Source organism: Puma concolor, chromosome B3 (genome assembly GCF_028749965.1).
Source record: "Puma concolor isolate L17-30 chromosome B3, mPumCon1.1.hap2, whole genome shotgun sequence".
In the NCBI taxonomy this organism is placed as follows: domain Eukaryota; kingdom Metazoa; phylum Chordata; class Mammalia; order Carnivora; family Felidae; genus Puma; species Puma concolor.
Genome location: NC_141672.1, coordinates 138,009,497 through 138,026,991, shown reverse-complemented (window position 1 = coordinate 138,026,991; position 17,495 = coordinate 138,009,497). Strand labels below are relative to the sequence as shown.

Genomic DNA, 17,495 nt, shown 5'->3' with positions numbered 1-17,495 from the left:
CCCTGCTTGCGCTCTGTTTCTCTCTCTCTCTCTCAAAAATAAATAAACATTAAAAGAATGTTTGGGGGAAAAAAAGGAAGTAGAATAGAGGTTGCCAAGGGCTGGGAGGAGGAGGGATTGGGGAGATATTGTTTAATGGGTACAGAGTTTCTGTTTGAGGTGATAAAAAAACAAACAAAAACCTGTTTCTGTGTGAGGAGAAAAATAGTGCTGATGGCTACAGGATTTTGTGAATATACTAAGGCCACTGAATTGTACGCTTTAAAAGGGTTAAAATGGGAGTTTTATGGGAGCACATTTTAGCACAATAAAAATATTTTTTTTAAGAAACCTGCTCTTGAACTCTGTAGGGAAGCCCTAGCTCGGTCCATGTGATTGATCCCAAATGATTCATCCCTTTCGTGACTGTCCTCCCAACCACGCGTCTGTGGAGCCATATACTTATAGTGTGTCCCTTGGATGTCAACAAGTAGGAACCCCAAGTGGTTTTAAGGAAAAATTAAAAAACAACAACAACAACACATTTAATATCCTCCCAAAACTCTGAAGGAAGAACCATCTGCAAATTCATGAATTATGCTTTAGTTTAATCTTTTATTCTCAAGACTAGTCAATTGCTTAAGTTGGGTCTAGACTCTTAATTAAAGCCGACAGTTTGTTTACTGAGCCTGACTCTGCAGTGAAAAACAGAGAACACAGGAGATTCTCACACAGCTACAAGACTCCAACATGCCGGGTGTTACCTTACCCAGAAACAACTGGGCTTGGGTGAAGAGGCAACACAGAAATGCAGTTTTCAGGTTTGCTAATTGCTTTTCACTAAAAACAGAGCTAACTGTGCATGATGTATTTTTTTAATATGCCATTTTGATGTATTGTCTTAGTTGACCACATACACTATACTCAGAGGAAGTATTAGGTCAGTGGTGGAAGGGAGATCACTGTGCTAAAATGTAGAGCTTTAAAGCAGTCAATCTCTATTGTCGCTGTGGCTGAGAATATTTAGCAGGGTCAAATGAACAGTGGTTATTACTAGTATTATACCTTGTTTTATAGGGTTCTTTATGTGTGCGGAGTGCTTTCCCATATATTTTCTCCTTTGCATGATCTAAGCGCCTTTGTTTCTATGACTTAAGCACACTGTGAATTATCTTTAGCAAACCTTTCCCACTTGATCACCTTCTTATGTCACTCACCCAAGCAGATATCAGCATTCCCCTAGCATAAGGAATGTAAGCTTATTTTAATAACATTGAAGGCAAAACCTAATGAGGAAAAAAAAAATCCCTTCTTAATTCATGTGATTCTTGTTGAGCCAAAAATCTGCAGTCTGTTTCTTTGAATGTCTGTCTGCCCCATTCTATGGACATGTGAGAGGCAAAACTATGTCTGGTACAGGTGGAAATAATATGCAGGAACACAGTGTGCACACTGAAGAGAAGACTTTGGAAGAAAAGTCCCACTAAATCTTGAAGTCAGATTTGATTCACTGAGCCCCAGTTGGGTAAAGCTGTGAAGGTGAACAAGGCAGGATCCCCCCATTTTAATATAGGTTTTATTATTATTTAGATATGGTCAGGCCAACAGATCAGGGGACAACTGCCATTAAAAAGATATTGGTTATACTCCTAGACCCTAAGAGGAGAGGACATGGTGCACCATGCAGGGCCACATGGACGAGCATCAGGTCACTCAGGAGGCAGGAAGATGGGGAAAACTGTGGACAAGAGCCTTTACTGTCATTCTCACCAGAAGGAAGAGTGAGGCAGGGCAAGCAGGCTGAGGGTTGGCTAATTTGAATAATGTCAGCAAGCTCTGGGACATAAGGGCTGTCCTTAGAATCTGACACCTAGCTCTGGGGTAATTAGGGCAGGGGAATAGTAGCCCAGAGTATGAGACTCCAGTAAGGGAGGTGGCAGGGGTGTGGGCTCCAGATTGGTTGGTTTGCACTCCCAGGTGAGTTGTTTACTGTCCCTAGGAATTGGCTAACCCTGGGAGGGGCAGTCCCTCCAGAGTCCACAAGATCTCAGACATCAAAGCGTCAGAATACAGAAAATAAAAGATGTGGTTAATGCATGCCCTCCAGGGGCTTACATTCTAGTGTGGTGAGCCGCCAAGAAAGCTGCAACCAGGACCAAATCTCTAGTCCCTGATTTCAACTCTAAGAAGAGGAGTTTAGATGATACAAATGAGATTTTTTTTTAAAGCCTCCCATCTGTGAGTCCATGATATAATTAAATACGGAACTAAGGTGACAAATGCTATAAGAGAATTGAATGCTCTGGGAGAAGGAAAAGATGGTGGAGAAATGAAAATGGAGATGGTTCAGAAGGAAGGCGCAGGCATTGGCTTGGGGTTTAGCATGGGAAGGTGATGTGGATGGGCTGGCTGGTGGGGGATTCATCTTCCCAGGGGCACCAGGCAGAAAACAGGAGTTAGAGCAGAGATCCTGAAATGGAGACAATTTGGCCCCACGGCCCCAGGGGACATTTGGTGATGTCCAGAGACAATTTGGGGTTGTCACAGCTTAAGGGGTAGGGCGGGAGGCCTGCTACTTGCCGAAAGTGATGGAGGCCAGGATGCTGCTAAACACCCTACACCAGAACCCGCCAACAAAGAAATATCCCAACCAAATGTCAACGGTGCTAAAGCTAGGAAGACCTGAGGTAGAGGAAGGCTTGGTAGAAAGAGTGCATGGAGGTGTGGTGCCACGTTGGCAAATCTGGGTGCCACTCAGCACCTGGCCTGGAGGCAGGTGAAGAGAAAGACCAGGGGCAGCTGTTGTCTGGCATATGGTCCTCTCTAAACTCGGGTCACATTAAGCCAGAGGGTTCATACAGACAGTGCTCTCTCACCTGGTGCCTGCTTCCATCTCATGAAAGACACTGTGCATGGAGTTTGTTGAGGACTGTTTTTTGTACAAGCAGAGTTTTACATTTTTATGAAGTCAAATCTGTCTTGTATTTCCTCTCATGATTTCTTCTTACCCTTCTGAATGTAAAAAGTCCTTCATATACACTCTTCATACCTCAACAAGTATATGATAAATATTCTCATCCATTTTCTTACCAATTTCTTATGGGATACCCTCCTTAAATATGTAACTATTCAATTCAGTCTTTCCCAGAGGGTGCTATAAGTATTCTTGGGGATAATGTAAGATGCTTCTAGGAATTCCGTTGATAAATACTTTTGTGTTAATGATTTTGTGTTGTCAAATAGATATATAACCATCATATCAAACCTGTATTTTCACAGATGGCATTGCTTAGGATAAGGAGTTTTTAAAGATGAGTCCATTTTAAAACTTAAGTAGATAATGGTGTGAGTGATAAACAAAATCCAGCAAACTGGTGATAGGGGTATGAGAATGGCTGAAGTTTAGGAAACACTAGTTAAATCACTTGAAATTTATTTCACGGTGTAGAATAGAGCAACACTCAACTGACTTCCCTCCACCTCACCTCCTGGTTGTTAACCAACTACTCTGAACCATTTGTTGAATTTCTCATTGATCATGATTTTTTAAAGTCGTAAATCAATTCTTATATGTAGCCTTTTTGGATGATCTTTTTTGTTCCATTAACATTTCACTAGTCTTGAGCTATTACCACAGTTTGAATTACTGCATTTGACTTAATATCTGGCCATGCAGGTCTCTTCTCCCCACAAGGAGTACTGATTTTGAGGACGGGGGTCAGGGTGGGGGTGTGAAAGGTCAGTGACATGTGGACAGCAGTACACCCAGGAAAGCCCTTGGGGTTTGACCTGAGTAGCTATAGTTACAGGGCCAGAGCCCTGAGTTACAAGGACCAAAGATCTGTCATCCCAGGGAGAAACCAGAAGGAATAAAAAGGAAATATGAGACATTGATTTAAAATGTGAAGAACAAATGATATTCCATGTAATCAAGAACCAGACAGGAAGTGATGAAATCTGAGACCCGAGGGAAGAGCTGGGAGGAGGCTCTGGGTAGGACATAGCACGCTTCCCCTTGTCTGGCTGGCTGTTAAGTAGGAGGACACTGCCATTGCCAAGTAATGCTAAAAAGACATTTCAGTCCATCAGGAAAAGCCATGTATGTTTTCACAGACACACACACACACACACACACACACACACACACACACACACAGACTTATACTTACAGATATGCTAACCCTAAAGAAAGCAGACAGAAAAATTCAGATGTAAAGCCAGCATAGAGATAGGCATTAACATCCCCTGAAGAGTTCTCATTAAATCATAGGATCCCTCGAAACACAGAGCTTTGCTAGTAATTTAATCATTTCTTTGGATTGTACCAACACCCTGACCAAAAAGCTAGATGGAATTTTAAAAAAATGAGAAAAGTATGAAGAAATAGCTCTTCAAACCACATGGCCTATATAGATCAGTGGGGAAAAATTGTTTAATTTAATAAAAATAACTCATCTCACAACTTTTTAAAAACACACACAGAGCGCAAAGTGGACTAGGTACTGGGGATGGATGGATTCATCTGTTCCCTGGCCCATTATGATCGCAAAGCGGGGTGAAACTTCATGGCCTGAGAGTCCCCTGAGAATGGAATTTTCCAGAACTGAAGGGATCAGGGGGCTAGAAAGGGCCTTAGAAAGCTTTTATTCCAAAACTTGATATGCCAGAAGAAGCAAAGGACTCCATTATTCCCCCAGCTCCTGCTCCCCCCACAAAGTGACACCGCTTAGTATTTTTTCTGCCACCAAAAAGCAAATCATTATTACATTCGGTTGGAGGCAATGACTGACTCGATCACTGCTGCCTCTGTTGAACTTCTGGTGTCTCAGTTTTGGAAAGAATGTGATGGACACCATCCTAACACATGTGAGTGAGAGCAAGAGAAGACTAGGGGCAGAGGCTGAATCATGCTAGCGTGAATGCCAAGCCATGCTGAGTCATACTAGAGCACATGCTGAGTCATGACGAGTCATGCTAGAAAGATGCTGAGTCATGATGAGTCATGCCAGAACAGATACTGAGTCATACTAGAGCACATGCTGAGTCATGACGAGTCATGTTAGAGCACATGCTGAGGTGTACCTGTCCTGTGGGATTCACTACTGGAGATCAATCTCAGAGGAGTTTGTCTCAAGAGTCAAATGAGAGTCTCAAGTGGAAATCTTTGTGCGGATTCAAACAGTGTTCAAGTGGGAGGCAGGGAGGATCTGGGAGGCCTCATTCCCTGAAAATTGCTTGGGTTTGTAGCTGGGCCAGGACGTTACCCATCCTGGAGAAGCCAAAGTAAGATCTCCTTCTCCCTCTGTAGTTCTCCAGGCGGGCTGCAGGATCTCCTGGTGATTGAAGAGGGCTTTACAAAGAAGAGCTGGGTTTATAAATAATGCATTTCCTTTGTCTTGCAGGGATTCTGGAGGCAGAGGTACAATCAGATCAGCTGTGAACAGCTTACATAGCAAATCTAATAGGTTTGTAAATTAGATTTTGTGTTCATTTGTTTTTGCTGTAAGGCAGCTATTAATCTGCTTCTCCTCTTTGCTGGATGGTGCCCTTCTTCCTTAGCAAATAGATCTGTTTTGTTTCACTTTGGCTTTGCATTTCCCTAATCACTTTTGGGGAGGAGCTGTCGATAGAAGAGCCCATGAGATGGCCCAAGGTCTAGAGGCTTCAGAGGTGGAAAACTGAGATGGGTAAGCGCTGCTTTCTGGAAAAGAGCCCACACTCTTTGGAGCACTTGAGCCGTCAATGTGCTTATTCAGAAACTTGGCATTTTTGCTGAACGGTGGAGGCTCTGAAGAGAATCCGGACTTTCACTCCATTTCATTGTGGTAGGTGGCTTGTCCAAGAGATTAAGACAGAAAATAAAACATTCGGGAACTTCACAAAGATCTCTTAAAATTTTTAGGGAGCCCACTCAGTAATGTTAACCTTGATTATTGAATGCACAATCTAAACTCTCAAAAAAGCATTTTCTCCTGTGATGATCCCTGGCCAGGGGCAGCTGGGTATGGAGGCGTGAGCACATGTTTTGTAAGCCAACAGACTCACACTTGCCACTGGCTATGGTTGGACCATGCCTCTGAGTCCTCATTCTCCATTAATGACAACTGCTCCATAGCTCTGACTTACAGTCTTAGGAGCTCCAGCTAAAGGAATGGTAGAAGGGAGAAAAGAATGCCAAGTTACTTAATATAGACAACCACTACTGAAAATGAAGGTCTTGCTTTACTTCCTGGTGGTCAGTCTTGGAATGAAAGACCTAAATTATTTAGAGCAGGGTCTGTTATTTGCTCTTCCGTAAATTTTTTTAGGTCTCTTGACCCTATTAGACCTATCAGTTGTGTCCCTCCCTGACCCCACATGATTCAGGAAACTGACCCTCTCTCCCTGATGTCATTGCTTCTGGATATCTAATGACCCCTTAACCACCTGGGAGCTACAGATGAAGCTTATACTGTGCCTGGTAAAACGCAGAAATAAAAAAGGAGGCCATGCGACCCTAAGTTCCTCTCTCTTCTACTATGGAAAGATGTCCCCTATTGGAGAAAAAAGATCTTGCCCCCCGAGGGAGAACCCTGTGTCCCATGGTAACTTCAGGGTGGAAGAACCTTTCTTGAAATAGCGTGAGAAGAGGGAAGAAAAGTCTTGGGAGCCAAGCAGACCTGGATTCAGTCCCCATGCTTGTTAGCTGGGGCTGTGGGCAAATGATCTCTCCCCTCTGAGCCTCAGTTTCCTCACTCAATTAGAACAACCCACCAATCCAGGTGTGTTGGTGCAACATACAGCACGTAAACCAGTGAGCTGAAGTGGCTCCTGGGGTCACCTAATCCATCCCCTCGATGTTATAGAGAAGAAGGCAGAGGCGAGAGACCCGAGGTGACTTGACCAAGTTCCCCAGCTCAATAGCCACAGAGCCAGGTTTAGTCCAGGAAGACCATGGCCGGTGGTGGTAGATGATGTCCCCTCTGAAGTTTCACTTGGAAGTGGAGACAGAAACAGAACATTACCCCCAGCCACGCCAGTGTTTATCCCCTTCCCTTTATTGCCTCCACCACACTGTGTCCCAGAGAAGCCTGGAAACTCCTTCTGGGCAAGCAGCCATGACAGATCCCTCTGCAGATCCCTCTTGCCTGAGATAGCCTGGGGTCACCCAATGTGCCCCAGTTTCTGAGGAGCTTCACCTTAGACTGAGTCCACTTTAGGCCACAGATGCCAGGTTCTAGTCACCTGTTACTGACGAGAACATCAGCTAGCCTCTTAAGAAGACAACTCCCCATCACAAGTAGTCAAGTGTTTCTATCATAGATACCGTCTGATGTAAGCTGCAGTAAAGCTTGGGCTCTTCGGGTGTGACAGCTGAAGCTGTGGTCCCAAGTGTCACTGCTCCTGCCTGTGCCCTGTGCAGAAGTAGGCTGTACCAAAGGTTGACAGCCACAAGCAGCTCCTGCTGGAACCTCATGAGAGTGCAGTCAGTGACAGGTGCAGGTGACACCATGGTCCTCACTGAATTCCAGAACCTTAGAGGTGGATATCTTCCTCTTCCACACCTTCTTTCTATAAGTGGGCAAACTGAAGCTCAGAGAGGTAAAGTGGTTTACCCACAGTCACAAAGCCTGTGAAATCTTTTCACTACGCCTTCTGCTCCCTTTCATGAAAACAGCAAAATTTCCAAGGGTAGGGTCTTTGGTTTCCTTTTCTAGTCCTCTGCAAAAGTTACATATGTTTGAATCCAGGGCCAGCTGTATCATCCAGAGGAGTCAGGAATATAGAGAAATGGAGGTGTGTGGGGAGAACGTGCAGAGAAAATTTGCACCCCCAACTTCTCTACCTACAAAAAGAAAAATAGAGCATTGACTGTATACCTCCTTAAAAGGCCTGCAGCTTTTTTTAACTTAGGTGCTCTGAGATAAACGCCGAGGACATAGATGTTTGGTTTGAATTCTTTTTTTTTTTAATTTATTTATTTTGAGAGACAACGTGCACGAGCACAAGTGCAAGTGAGGCAGGGCAGAAAGAGAGGGAGGGAAGGAGAGAGAGACAGAGAGAGAGAGAGAGAGAGAGAGAGAGAGCGCAGGTGAGGGGCAGATAGAGAGGAAGAGAGAGAATCCCAGGCAGAGTCTGAGCTGTCAGCATGGAGCCCAACATGAGGCTCAATCCCACAACCGTGAGATCACGACGTGAACTAAAATCAAGAGTCGGACGCCTAACCGACTGAGCCACCCAAGCACCCCTGGTTTGAATTTTTTAGAGCTCCAAAATTTGGCATCACAAACCCACTTATTCTAAGTGGGAGAATCCACTTAAGGGGGAGAATCCACAGCAAAGGAAATTCTGCATTTGTACATATCCGACAGAGGCAGGCTGGCTACCACACTGCCTTTAGAGATGTAATTGTAACCTAGTTTCTTAGAAACCTACTAGCATAGATTGCAACCCTCAGAATTCAAGTGGGTCTGAGATGCCTGGCGTTCCAGCGTCAGGCGGAAAGACCGTGCGCAGCCAGAATTGTGATTTGCCCCGAGGCAGGCAGGGCCAACCAGCTCCTTCACACATCCAGGCTCCCCCCAGAGTGAAATTCAAACTCAAATTCAACAAATGGTTATTTATTGAGCATCTGCTATGTTATACCATCGGGGAATAAAGAAATGAATGAGGGAGCTCCCCTGCTCACAGCCTAGTGGGAGAGACAGACCCAACACCGATAACTCTGGAACAAGGCGGATGTGTGAGGTGGCATCGGAGAGTACAAACGAGGCAGTGATAAGATAAGGGGGAGGTGGGGGAAGCCGCAGGCTGCATCTCATTCCCCTGGCATGAGCTTTTGTTTTCTCTTTATTAAGTTTGCAGACCATCGTATAACACCCAGCTGCTAATGCAACTGCGGAGTTTCACAAAAGTAACTCGAGAGAAGACGTATTACCGTTCTGACAGTGACAGCTAGATCTCCCTGGGAGGAGACGGTGGGGCGGAGGGTGGGGAGAAAGATAGTTTTAATACCCCCTCCCTGTCTCCAAAGCGTAAGGAGCTTATACCTAAGGGAGAGAGCTCGGGCATTCCAGAGGATAAACAGACTTCCTTCTCTTCTCAGGTAATAACCTCAATTTTGCTCTCCCGAAGTTTACATCCAAGCCCGTGCAAAAACAAAACTATTAGACTTGTCATCGGCATGCTAACACATCATGTCTACCCTCTTCCTTTTTCTCCCCCCCATCCAGAGCTGAAGTTGTAATAAATGGTTCCTCGTCGCCAGCTGTTGTTGACAGAAGTAATGAAAGCATTAAGCACAACATCCAGCCCGCCTCGGCCAAGTGGAGGCACAACCAGACGCTGTCTCTAAGGATCAGGTAGTGGTAATTACCAATAGGACAAGAGACAGACCTGGCCTTCTTCAGCACAAGCCAGCAAATTGCCACTCTCCATCATCTAAAGAAGTCAGGATAGAAATAAAATGTTTACCGCCCGCCGAGGCAGGTGTCATCTGTAAGCGATCAATTGGAAATAAAAACCCGAGACAAGCCGAGCCGGCCAGCACGTGTATGCAGCGACCGGGGCCTGAGAGGGGGCAGGAGCACCCAGCTAGGGTCCTGGGTCTGGAAGGAGTGAGGCTCTTGGGCCAGCAGCAGCAGGAGCCTGGGGGCTAGAGACCACAGGCAGGAGTCCTTCTCTGGCAGGATATGTCTCCTGCTTGGGCCAGTCTGGCACCCGTGGCCCCCTTTCTGTGCATGACCCAGAGTGACACGACACCTGTTTGCCAAGGGAGAAGGCTGCTTAGCCAGAGAGCAGCTCTTGTCCAGCACTTGGACCACGTGACTTTGACGTAGCCATGACTGACCCAGCAGAGGGTGGTCAGTATAACCCCAGCATCGTGCTGGGGGCCCAGGGTGCTAACGTGAATCAGACATGCTAGCAGGGAGACACAAATGTCAGACAGGACAGGGCCACGTGACGTACACAGATGGTGTTGCTTCTCATCAATAGGTGGAAATACAGAGATCGTGCTGAGAAGAGAGCACACTTCATTTTGTAAGGGAGCTGAGAGGGATAGCAGAGAAAGGAGCAATGTGTTTTGAGCGGTAATTAGGGGTTTGCCAGGCCTGCCAAGCTGCGTCCCGCTTGCACACAGGCTGACTTCCGCTATTCGCGCTCAGTGCCTCTGGAGCTCTAAGTAGGAGGTAGGGGATACGGGTGGTGAGGTGGGCACAGTCGCCTGGACCAGACGGGGAAAGCCTCAACTATGGTGGCCAACCTTCCCAGGCCTTCCACCATGGGGAGGGAGAACAGGGGGCCCAGCTACCCAAAGTGTCACCACACAGAGAGGGGGGCCCCTTCCAGGTAGGCTCATTGTCAAAATGGAAATGCCTCCACCCCGTAGCTCTCAAGGTTTTGTGTGGGGACATGAGAGGGTGTAGGGGCTGGAGAGGCCTGAGACCCAGATGGCAGCTGAGAAGCCATCTGAAGGAACAGACTTCTGCTGCCCCCAATCTGCCACCCTCACCAGTGCCCTTCCTGGGGCCCCCTGGGTGGACCAGCTGCAGGCCTTCCTCACTTGCCCTTGGATCAGTCAGTGAGAACAGCTGTGGCAGTAACCAGTTCCCACCCACTTGGGGGCTTCAAACAATGGGAATGTATTCTCTCCGAGCTCTGGGGCTAGAGTTCCAAATGCTCCCTCTGCAGGCCCTGGGGAGATCCTTCTTTGTCCCTTCCAGATGCTGGGGGTGGGGGGGGGGGGGTGGGGCAGGTGAAGGTTCCAGCCCTTTCTCACCCTGTGGCCTCATCAGTCCAATCCCTGCCTCCATGTCACATGGTCTTCTTCTCTGTGTCTGTGTATTTCCCTAGCCTGCCTCTCGTACAGACACTTATCACTGGATTTAGGGCCAGGTAATCCAGGACCATCTCAAGATCCTTAATTTCATTATCTGCAAAGATGCTCTTTACAAATAAAGCCACATCACAGGTTCTGAGGGTTAGGGACCAGACATATATTTAGCGGGTGGGCACTGTTCACCCACTGCACCACCTATGAGTGAAATCCTTTCCCTGGCCCTTTCTCGGCCACTGCGTAGAGAAATGGACACTATACACACACACACACACACACACACACACACACACACACACACACACCTCACTTTCAGAGAAAACCAGACCATGGGAGCCTACACACAGCCACCCTGGCAGGAGCAATGTGCCTTCACCAAGGGGGAAAAGAATTTCCTTTAACTTCCTTCAATTAATCACCAAAATTATTCTTAATAAAAGATGCTGGGAGTGATTTGGAATGATGTTTAATAATTGATAGTAATTTCTCATAATTAGCTATAAATTAATTCACTCACAGAGGTGTTTATTTATGGACTTTCTGGGGGGCTCTCCTTAGTTTTAAATACTGTGGGGTAAGTGACTGCCGAGGCTGTAGCAATTTCCATACTGTGTCAGTTTGCCAAATTGTATAATCCTTGGTAAAGGGCAGGGTGGTAAATAAAATTAATGCCTCTGTTTCCTATCAAGAGATACAAATTATTCAGCAAAGGGTGTCTCCCCTGCATGATGGCAAGAGTTCCCGGTCATTAATCAGGAAAGACTAGCAGAGAGCTGGTGCCCTGCCAAGCATTCTAGTTACTCCTTGGCTATTCCAGAGGCTCCCAACCCTGGGCACATGCTGGAGTCACCTGCTGAGCTTTGGGAAGCATGCTGGGACCTGGGCCACTCTTGGAGTTGGGATTTCTCAGGTGGGATCCCAGAACTTCTGAATTCTTTATAGTCCCCTGAGTGACTGAGTGAGCACCCTACTGGGATGCACTGCAGGTTGTAAATATCTCACATCTCACAGGCTCTCAGGCATCAGTGTTACCATCTGCACAATGGGGCAACCGTCTTGCAAATTCTCACCTTTGCCAAGTGCAGGAAGGTTCTATCCCTCCAGTGTTCTGTGGAAAAGAAGACTGCCATCATTGTATCTATTCTAGATAGGGGTTTGCTGTAGGAAATGAAGTGCATTTAGGCTAGTGTGGGTACCAAGTTTCTTTCTATTACTTGAATCATTTCTTTTTTTTTTTTTAATGTTTATTTATTTTTGAGAGAGAGAGAGAGAGCGCGCGCGCACAAGCAGGGGAGGGGCAGAGAGAGGGAGACAAAGAATCTGAAGCAGGCTCTAGGCTCTGAGCTGTCAGCCCAACGCAGGGCTCAAACTCACAAACCACGAGATCATGACCTGAGCTGAAGCCAGACACTTAACCAACAGAGCCACGCAGGTACCCCGACTTGAATCATTTCTAAAGATCTTTTGGGAGATTTAGACAGTTCTTCATGTCACTGCAGCTCCCCCCCACCCCCACCTAGGATCCCCTACCTTGGCCTGAGTGGTTTCAGTAAATCTCCCCAGGTGATTCTAAGAGGACATCTATCCTTTTTCTGACCATCCCCCGTTCCAACTGTGTACTTTGCCAGATGATTCTAGAACTTTCATCCTAGAGCCTAGAGAGCTGTCATTTGCTCACCTTTGTTCTGAAACAGCACAAAGGAACTTGCTCAGAGGGGCAAGACAGGTATCAATATTTACAAACTCCAAACTAGACAGCAGTGGGTTCAGGCAGCACACTGCGTGGAATGGACCGGCTCAGGGACATCAGGCGGCATGCTCAGTCTCTCAAAGGGAGAGCAGCTGATGCACCTCACAGTATCCATTCCCACTCACCCCATAGGAAACCCTTTGCGCAGAGAAGAAAACAGACCACTGAGGAGTGAGGGACAGGTGCCATCCTGGTTCAGGACCTCCTGTCAGATGATGGCCCCGAATCCTACTGAGAGGAGAGTGTGATGTATGCTGACCGCTGTCTGGGTTTATCCCAGACACGGGTTCCCTGCCATGTGGGATTTTCAGTGATAAACGCAGGTCCTGGGCAAACCAGAGCAGTAGGTCACCCTTCCTTCCAGGGTCTTCTGTGATGAGCGCACAGTGTGTCCTAATGGAGTCATTTCTCTGGGCAGTTATCACCTCTCACAGGAAGAGGGCGTAACCACAGCAACCAGACTGGCCACGCCCGTTGTTGCCTCAGGGTCATTTCTGATACTCCCCACCTGGAACCCATTCTCAGAGGGCCTCCGAACTGAGCTTCACCCGGGGGCTGGCTGCAGCAGGCCACAGGGTGACACAGGACTGGGAAAGCCGGGTTGCAGGGCAGAGGGCAACTAGCAACAGGACAACAGGAAGACCTTTTCTTCATGTGTATTTGGTGTTTGTAGGAAGCAGATCTTGAAGTTCTTGGATGCTGAAAAGGACATTTCTGTCCTCAAGGGGACCCTGAAGCCCGGAGACATTATTCATTACATCTTCGACCGTGACAGCACAATGAACGTGTCCCAGAACCTCTACGATCTGCTCCCCAGAACGTCTCCGCTGAAGAACAAGCACTTCCAGACTTGTGCCATCGTGGGCAACTCGGGGGTCTTGCTGAACAGTGGCTGCGGGCAGGAGATTGACACGCACAGCTTTGTCATAAGGTAACGGCTGCAGGGGCTCTGGGCCCAGAGCGACAGGCAGGTTGAAGTTGAGCCTGGCCACTTGTCCCAGTGTCTCTGCAACCAGAGACACTGCTTGGGTTTGTCCCCATTCTCAACCTTGTACATTAGAATTTCTTCAGGTGCCTTTAAAAGTCCTGGTGTCCAGACTGCACCCCAGTCCGATTAAATCAACCTGAAGGGTCAGGGGCATGTGACCCAGAATGCTTCTGGTGAACAGCCAAGGTTGAGAATCTCTAATCTGACACAGAGGTAGGCAGACTATGGCCCACAGCCTGCTTTTGTCAATAAGGTTTTACTGGAACACAGTCATGCCCATTCATTTTCATATCCTCAATGGCTGCTTTCTCTCTGCAAAGTTCGATTAGTTGGGCAGGGTTGAAGAGTTGCAACAGAGAGAGCATATACCAGAAGCCTTTATATCAGGTCCTTACAGAAAAAGTTTGCTGAGCCTTAGATAAAGCCTGGGCTGACCAGTTAGTTGGTTCAAGTTTGCAAATCTCTTTTAAGTATTCGTGAAGGTGGTGCTCTGCTCGTAACTATTATCCTGCAGTCAAAATCTGGAAAGTGAAGGGGCGACAGAGAAACTTGGGCTTCAACTTGACCATCATTCTGCTGAAATATCAGCTCTCATTGTTCAGTCTCCGGGGACACATTTGGACACAGTTGCCAGTGGCCCTGATACCTGACCCCCAACCCAGACAGACTTGGAAACAAGGCCTTGCTGTCCTCTGGTCAGAAGTAGGGCACACAGAGCCTCGAGTTTCGTCCCCAAACAGTGCCCCAGCCCTGGCAGAAGTGCATATGGCATCTCACGTTTCCATCGGGGCTGTCCTGATGCAAAGAGAGCCTTGTCCTGAGGCTTTGGGAAATGGCCTTTATCACAGAATTCCCTGGGCCTCGGGACATGGGATTTTAGAAGGTGTGTTTACTCCTGCGTCCACTCTCATGGAAGAGCCACCGCAACCTAGCAGCCGAACTTGTGTTAGTGTCCCAGGCTTTGTCTGTGCCTGGCATAGCCAGTGGCTCAGTCCTTCCGGTCTAAAGACTCAGGGACAGAGGGGGAGAAGAAGGCAGGCAGAAAGCGGAGCAAATGTCTGACAGAAGCCGAAGGAGGGTCGGGGGGAGCGAAGGGGACAGAGGTGTTAAAGGTGCAAGCGGAGGGTAAAAGCAGGGGTGCCAGGCAGCATGGAGGGAGGCCTTTCTGATTTGGTGTCACACATATAAGCCATGCCTTTGTCACTAGTTTTGATGACAAGGTTTCCTTCTCTGAACTAGCCCTGCCCTAGCAATTTCCAAAGGCAACGGCTGATTCCAGCCAGAACTTTCCCTTGTGGGCACTGACACAGCAAGATGAGCAGTGTGGCGTCAGAGTCCCATCTTGGCTCTGTGGCTCATTTTTGTCACACGACTCGGGAGTGTGTCACTGCCCTTTCTGGACCTCTGTTTCACCCTCTGTAAATGGAGCGGGTTGGACTTGTTGTCTCTGAGGTCCTTCTGTTAGGAATACCGGCTGTGCTCTGGGCCAGACCCAGCAAACTTTGACCTTCACAGGAGCCCCCTGAGCTTATTCCAAGGGCAGAGTCATCCAGTCTGGGGCCGGGCCTAAGACCATGCATATCTAATGCCCTCCCTGCTGCTGTGCGGGCTGTACTTGGAAAGCCATGCTTTGCCTCTCCCGGGGGTCCTGTCCACACCCGTCCACACGTGCTTAGAAAAGAGGGAGCTGAAGCACCAAGGAGAGAGCGCCTCAGAACAACGCACAGTTGTCCTTCGAGCTTTACACTCTGCACGTGGCTCTCACACACCTGTGTGTTTGGGGAGTGGACTTGAGTGGTCTTTTAGGACAAGATCACAAAGCTGTTCCGGGTACAGACCCCGGCTGGTGCCGAGTGGCAGCACTGGCTCCTCCGCCCCAGTGGGGCCATTCCTCTGGGCTCTTCCCATCTGGAGGATCATCCGTGTCCTCCCCCGGGGGGATCCCACAGGCCAAAGGCCCCAAAAAGAGTAAACGGGGTGTGATGCTATGGCCACTGCCTGAGTTGGCATGTGTGAGTGTGCCTGGGCCATGTCTCCCACAACAAAGCACAAGTGTTCATCTCCCCGCTGCCTTTCCCTTGGGGTGCAGGGAGGTCACCCCACAATTCCACACCATCTCTCCTGTACCATTTGCCTCTGCAAATGAGAGCTCTCCGTGAACCCTGTGTCTCCACCCCACCTGCCTCACACTGACCATGAGCTCCCCTAAAGCGGACTGCTTGTGTCCATCCCTGAACGCCAGCCCAAGCCTGTGCCTGGCATAGATGAGGGGCTCGGGCTCAGGCTCGTAGCAGCTTCGCTGAGAGAACAGATGCCCGGAGGGTTCTGATGGGATGTTCTTTGTCTCCATCAATTGAAGTCTTCAATCACTTTGCCTTGCTCTGTGTCATTTGGGCCCCTCTTCTGCATGGGAGACAACAAGACCTTGCCCCCTCTCAGAAAACTCAACACTGAACCATGGGAAGACACCCCCATGCAAAATGCAATGAGGTTGCAAACTACGCAGCCTCCTGGGGGACCTGAGGGCAGGCTTCTGGAAGAAGGTGGCTGAGTTTAGCACATGAAAATGGTGAGCATGAGGACGTAGTGTGAGGAAAGCCATGGAAGCAAGAAGCTAGACTCATGGATCATGGAAGCTGGTGCCTGAGTGAGCCTACGTTGTCTCGGGTGTGGCTGGGAAATGGGGCCAGACAGGAGGGCTGGTCCCCACAGGGTCCCCGTGAGCCTGCAATGGCAGGTTGAAGAGACTACCTAACTCAGGGTCATATATGTACAGAGTATATTCCCAGATGTTTAGGGATCAAAACTTCACTGTTTGCTCACATTCACATGTGTGCGCATGGACACACACACACACACACACACACACACACACACACACACACACTTTCAATAGGGAGAGTCTTATGAACAAACGCCCTTTCACAGATAAATCCCCATCATTATCATCATGCTCATTAGTTACTTAGCATACACCAGGTGCAAATCTATGCACTTCATGTTTATTAACTTATTTTATTCTTGCAACAACCCTGTCAGGAATGTTCTATCTTGCGCTGGCTTTTGCAGGGAGGAAATTGAGGCTGAGAGAACCAGAGGTCCATGGCACACTTGGGCCAGGCTCAGGTTGTGGGCCTCACCCTGTGCCTGTGGACATGCCTGTTTCTGGAATGGACGGACTCTTGTCCAGCCCACCCACAGCCCACCCAGAATTTGCTTTGGGAGGCCGGGCCTGCTGTGGGATAAGATAGAGCTGAGCAGACTTACTCTAATGTCTCCATCATCCTCACTCAAGAAGTGGCCCTGGACATGGTCACGGGAAAATCCTGGCCTTTGCAGCCTTCCCCTCCCTGGAATACCTTCCATTAGCCGGGTCCCATGTTGAATGAGGTTGGGAGCCTGCCCCAGGGAGGTTGAAGCCCTAGGGCTCCCCAGAGTCTATCGCACCTTACTTGGACGATATCCCGAGTGACCAGTATTGTAGCTGGGTAAGGACTTCCGTGGTTCCTCTCCCCTAACCACCCCAGAAGCCTCCTGGGGTCAGGCTCCACATCAGTTCCTTCTTTGCCTCTCCCACAGCCCTCACTGGCCCACGATAGACTCAGTACACCTGAACTGCACTGAGGACCCTGCTCTCAGGACCTGGTGGTTGGCCTGGAAGAGGCCCCAGGCCTTCAGGAAGCCCTTAGAAGCCTGGGCTATAGGACAATAGGGGTAACTGTCTAACTGGTGGACGTGATGAGATGCTCTGTTCCTCTAAGGTCTGCAGCAGGGGCCCCTGAAGGTGTCTCAAGTCAGTTCTGCCCCCTTGCAATGTGTAACCACAGTCAGAGATAGCAAGGCCAGGGTGGGAATGGGGAGAGCGGGCATTTTAGGGGGTCTAGTCTGAGCAGCAAACAAGCTTTTGAGCCCAACACACCAGAGACTGAATCCTGGAGATTCCCTTACTAGCTCTGGGACTC

The 17,495-nt window shown here is 48.4% G+C and overlaps 1 protein-coding gene across 1 annotated transcript in view; it reads left to right on the top strand.

Moving 5' to 3' along the window:
* ST8SIA2 (ST8 alpha-N-acetyl-neuraminide alpha-2,8-sialyltransferase 2) overlaps positions 1-17,495 on the top strand; it is a 67,771-nt gene that overhangs the window by 27,965 nt on the left and 22,311 nt on the right. Inside the window, exons 2-4 of the mRNA XM_086711480.1 lie at positions 5,382-5,444; positions 9,192-9,320; positions 13,219-13,476. Coding sequence (XP_086567606.1) covers positions 5,382-5,444; positions 9,192-9,320; positions 13,219-13,476 — 450 coding nt within the window. The remainder of the gene's footprint in view (positions 1-5,381; positions 5,445-9,191; positions 9,321-13,218; positions 13,477-17,495) is intronic.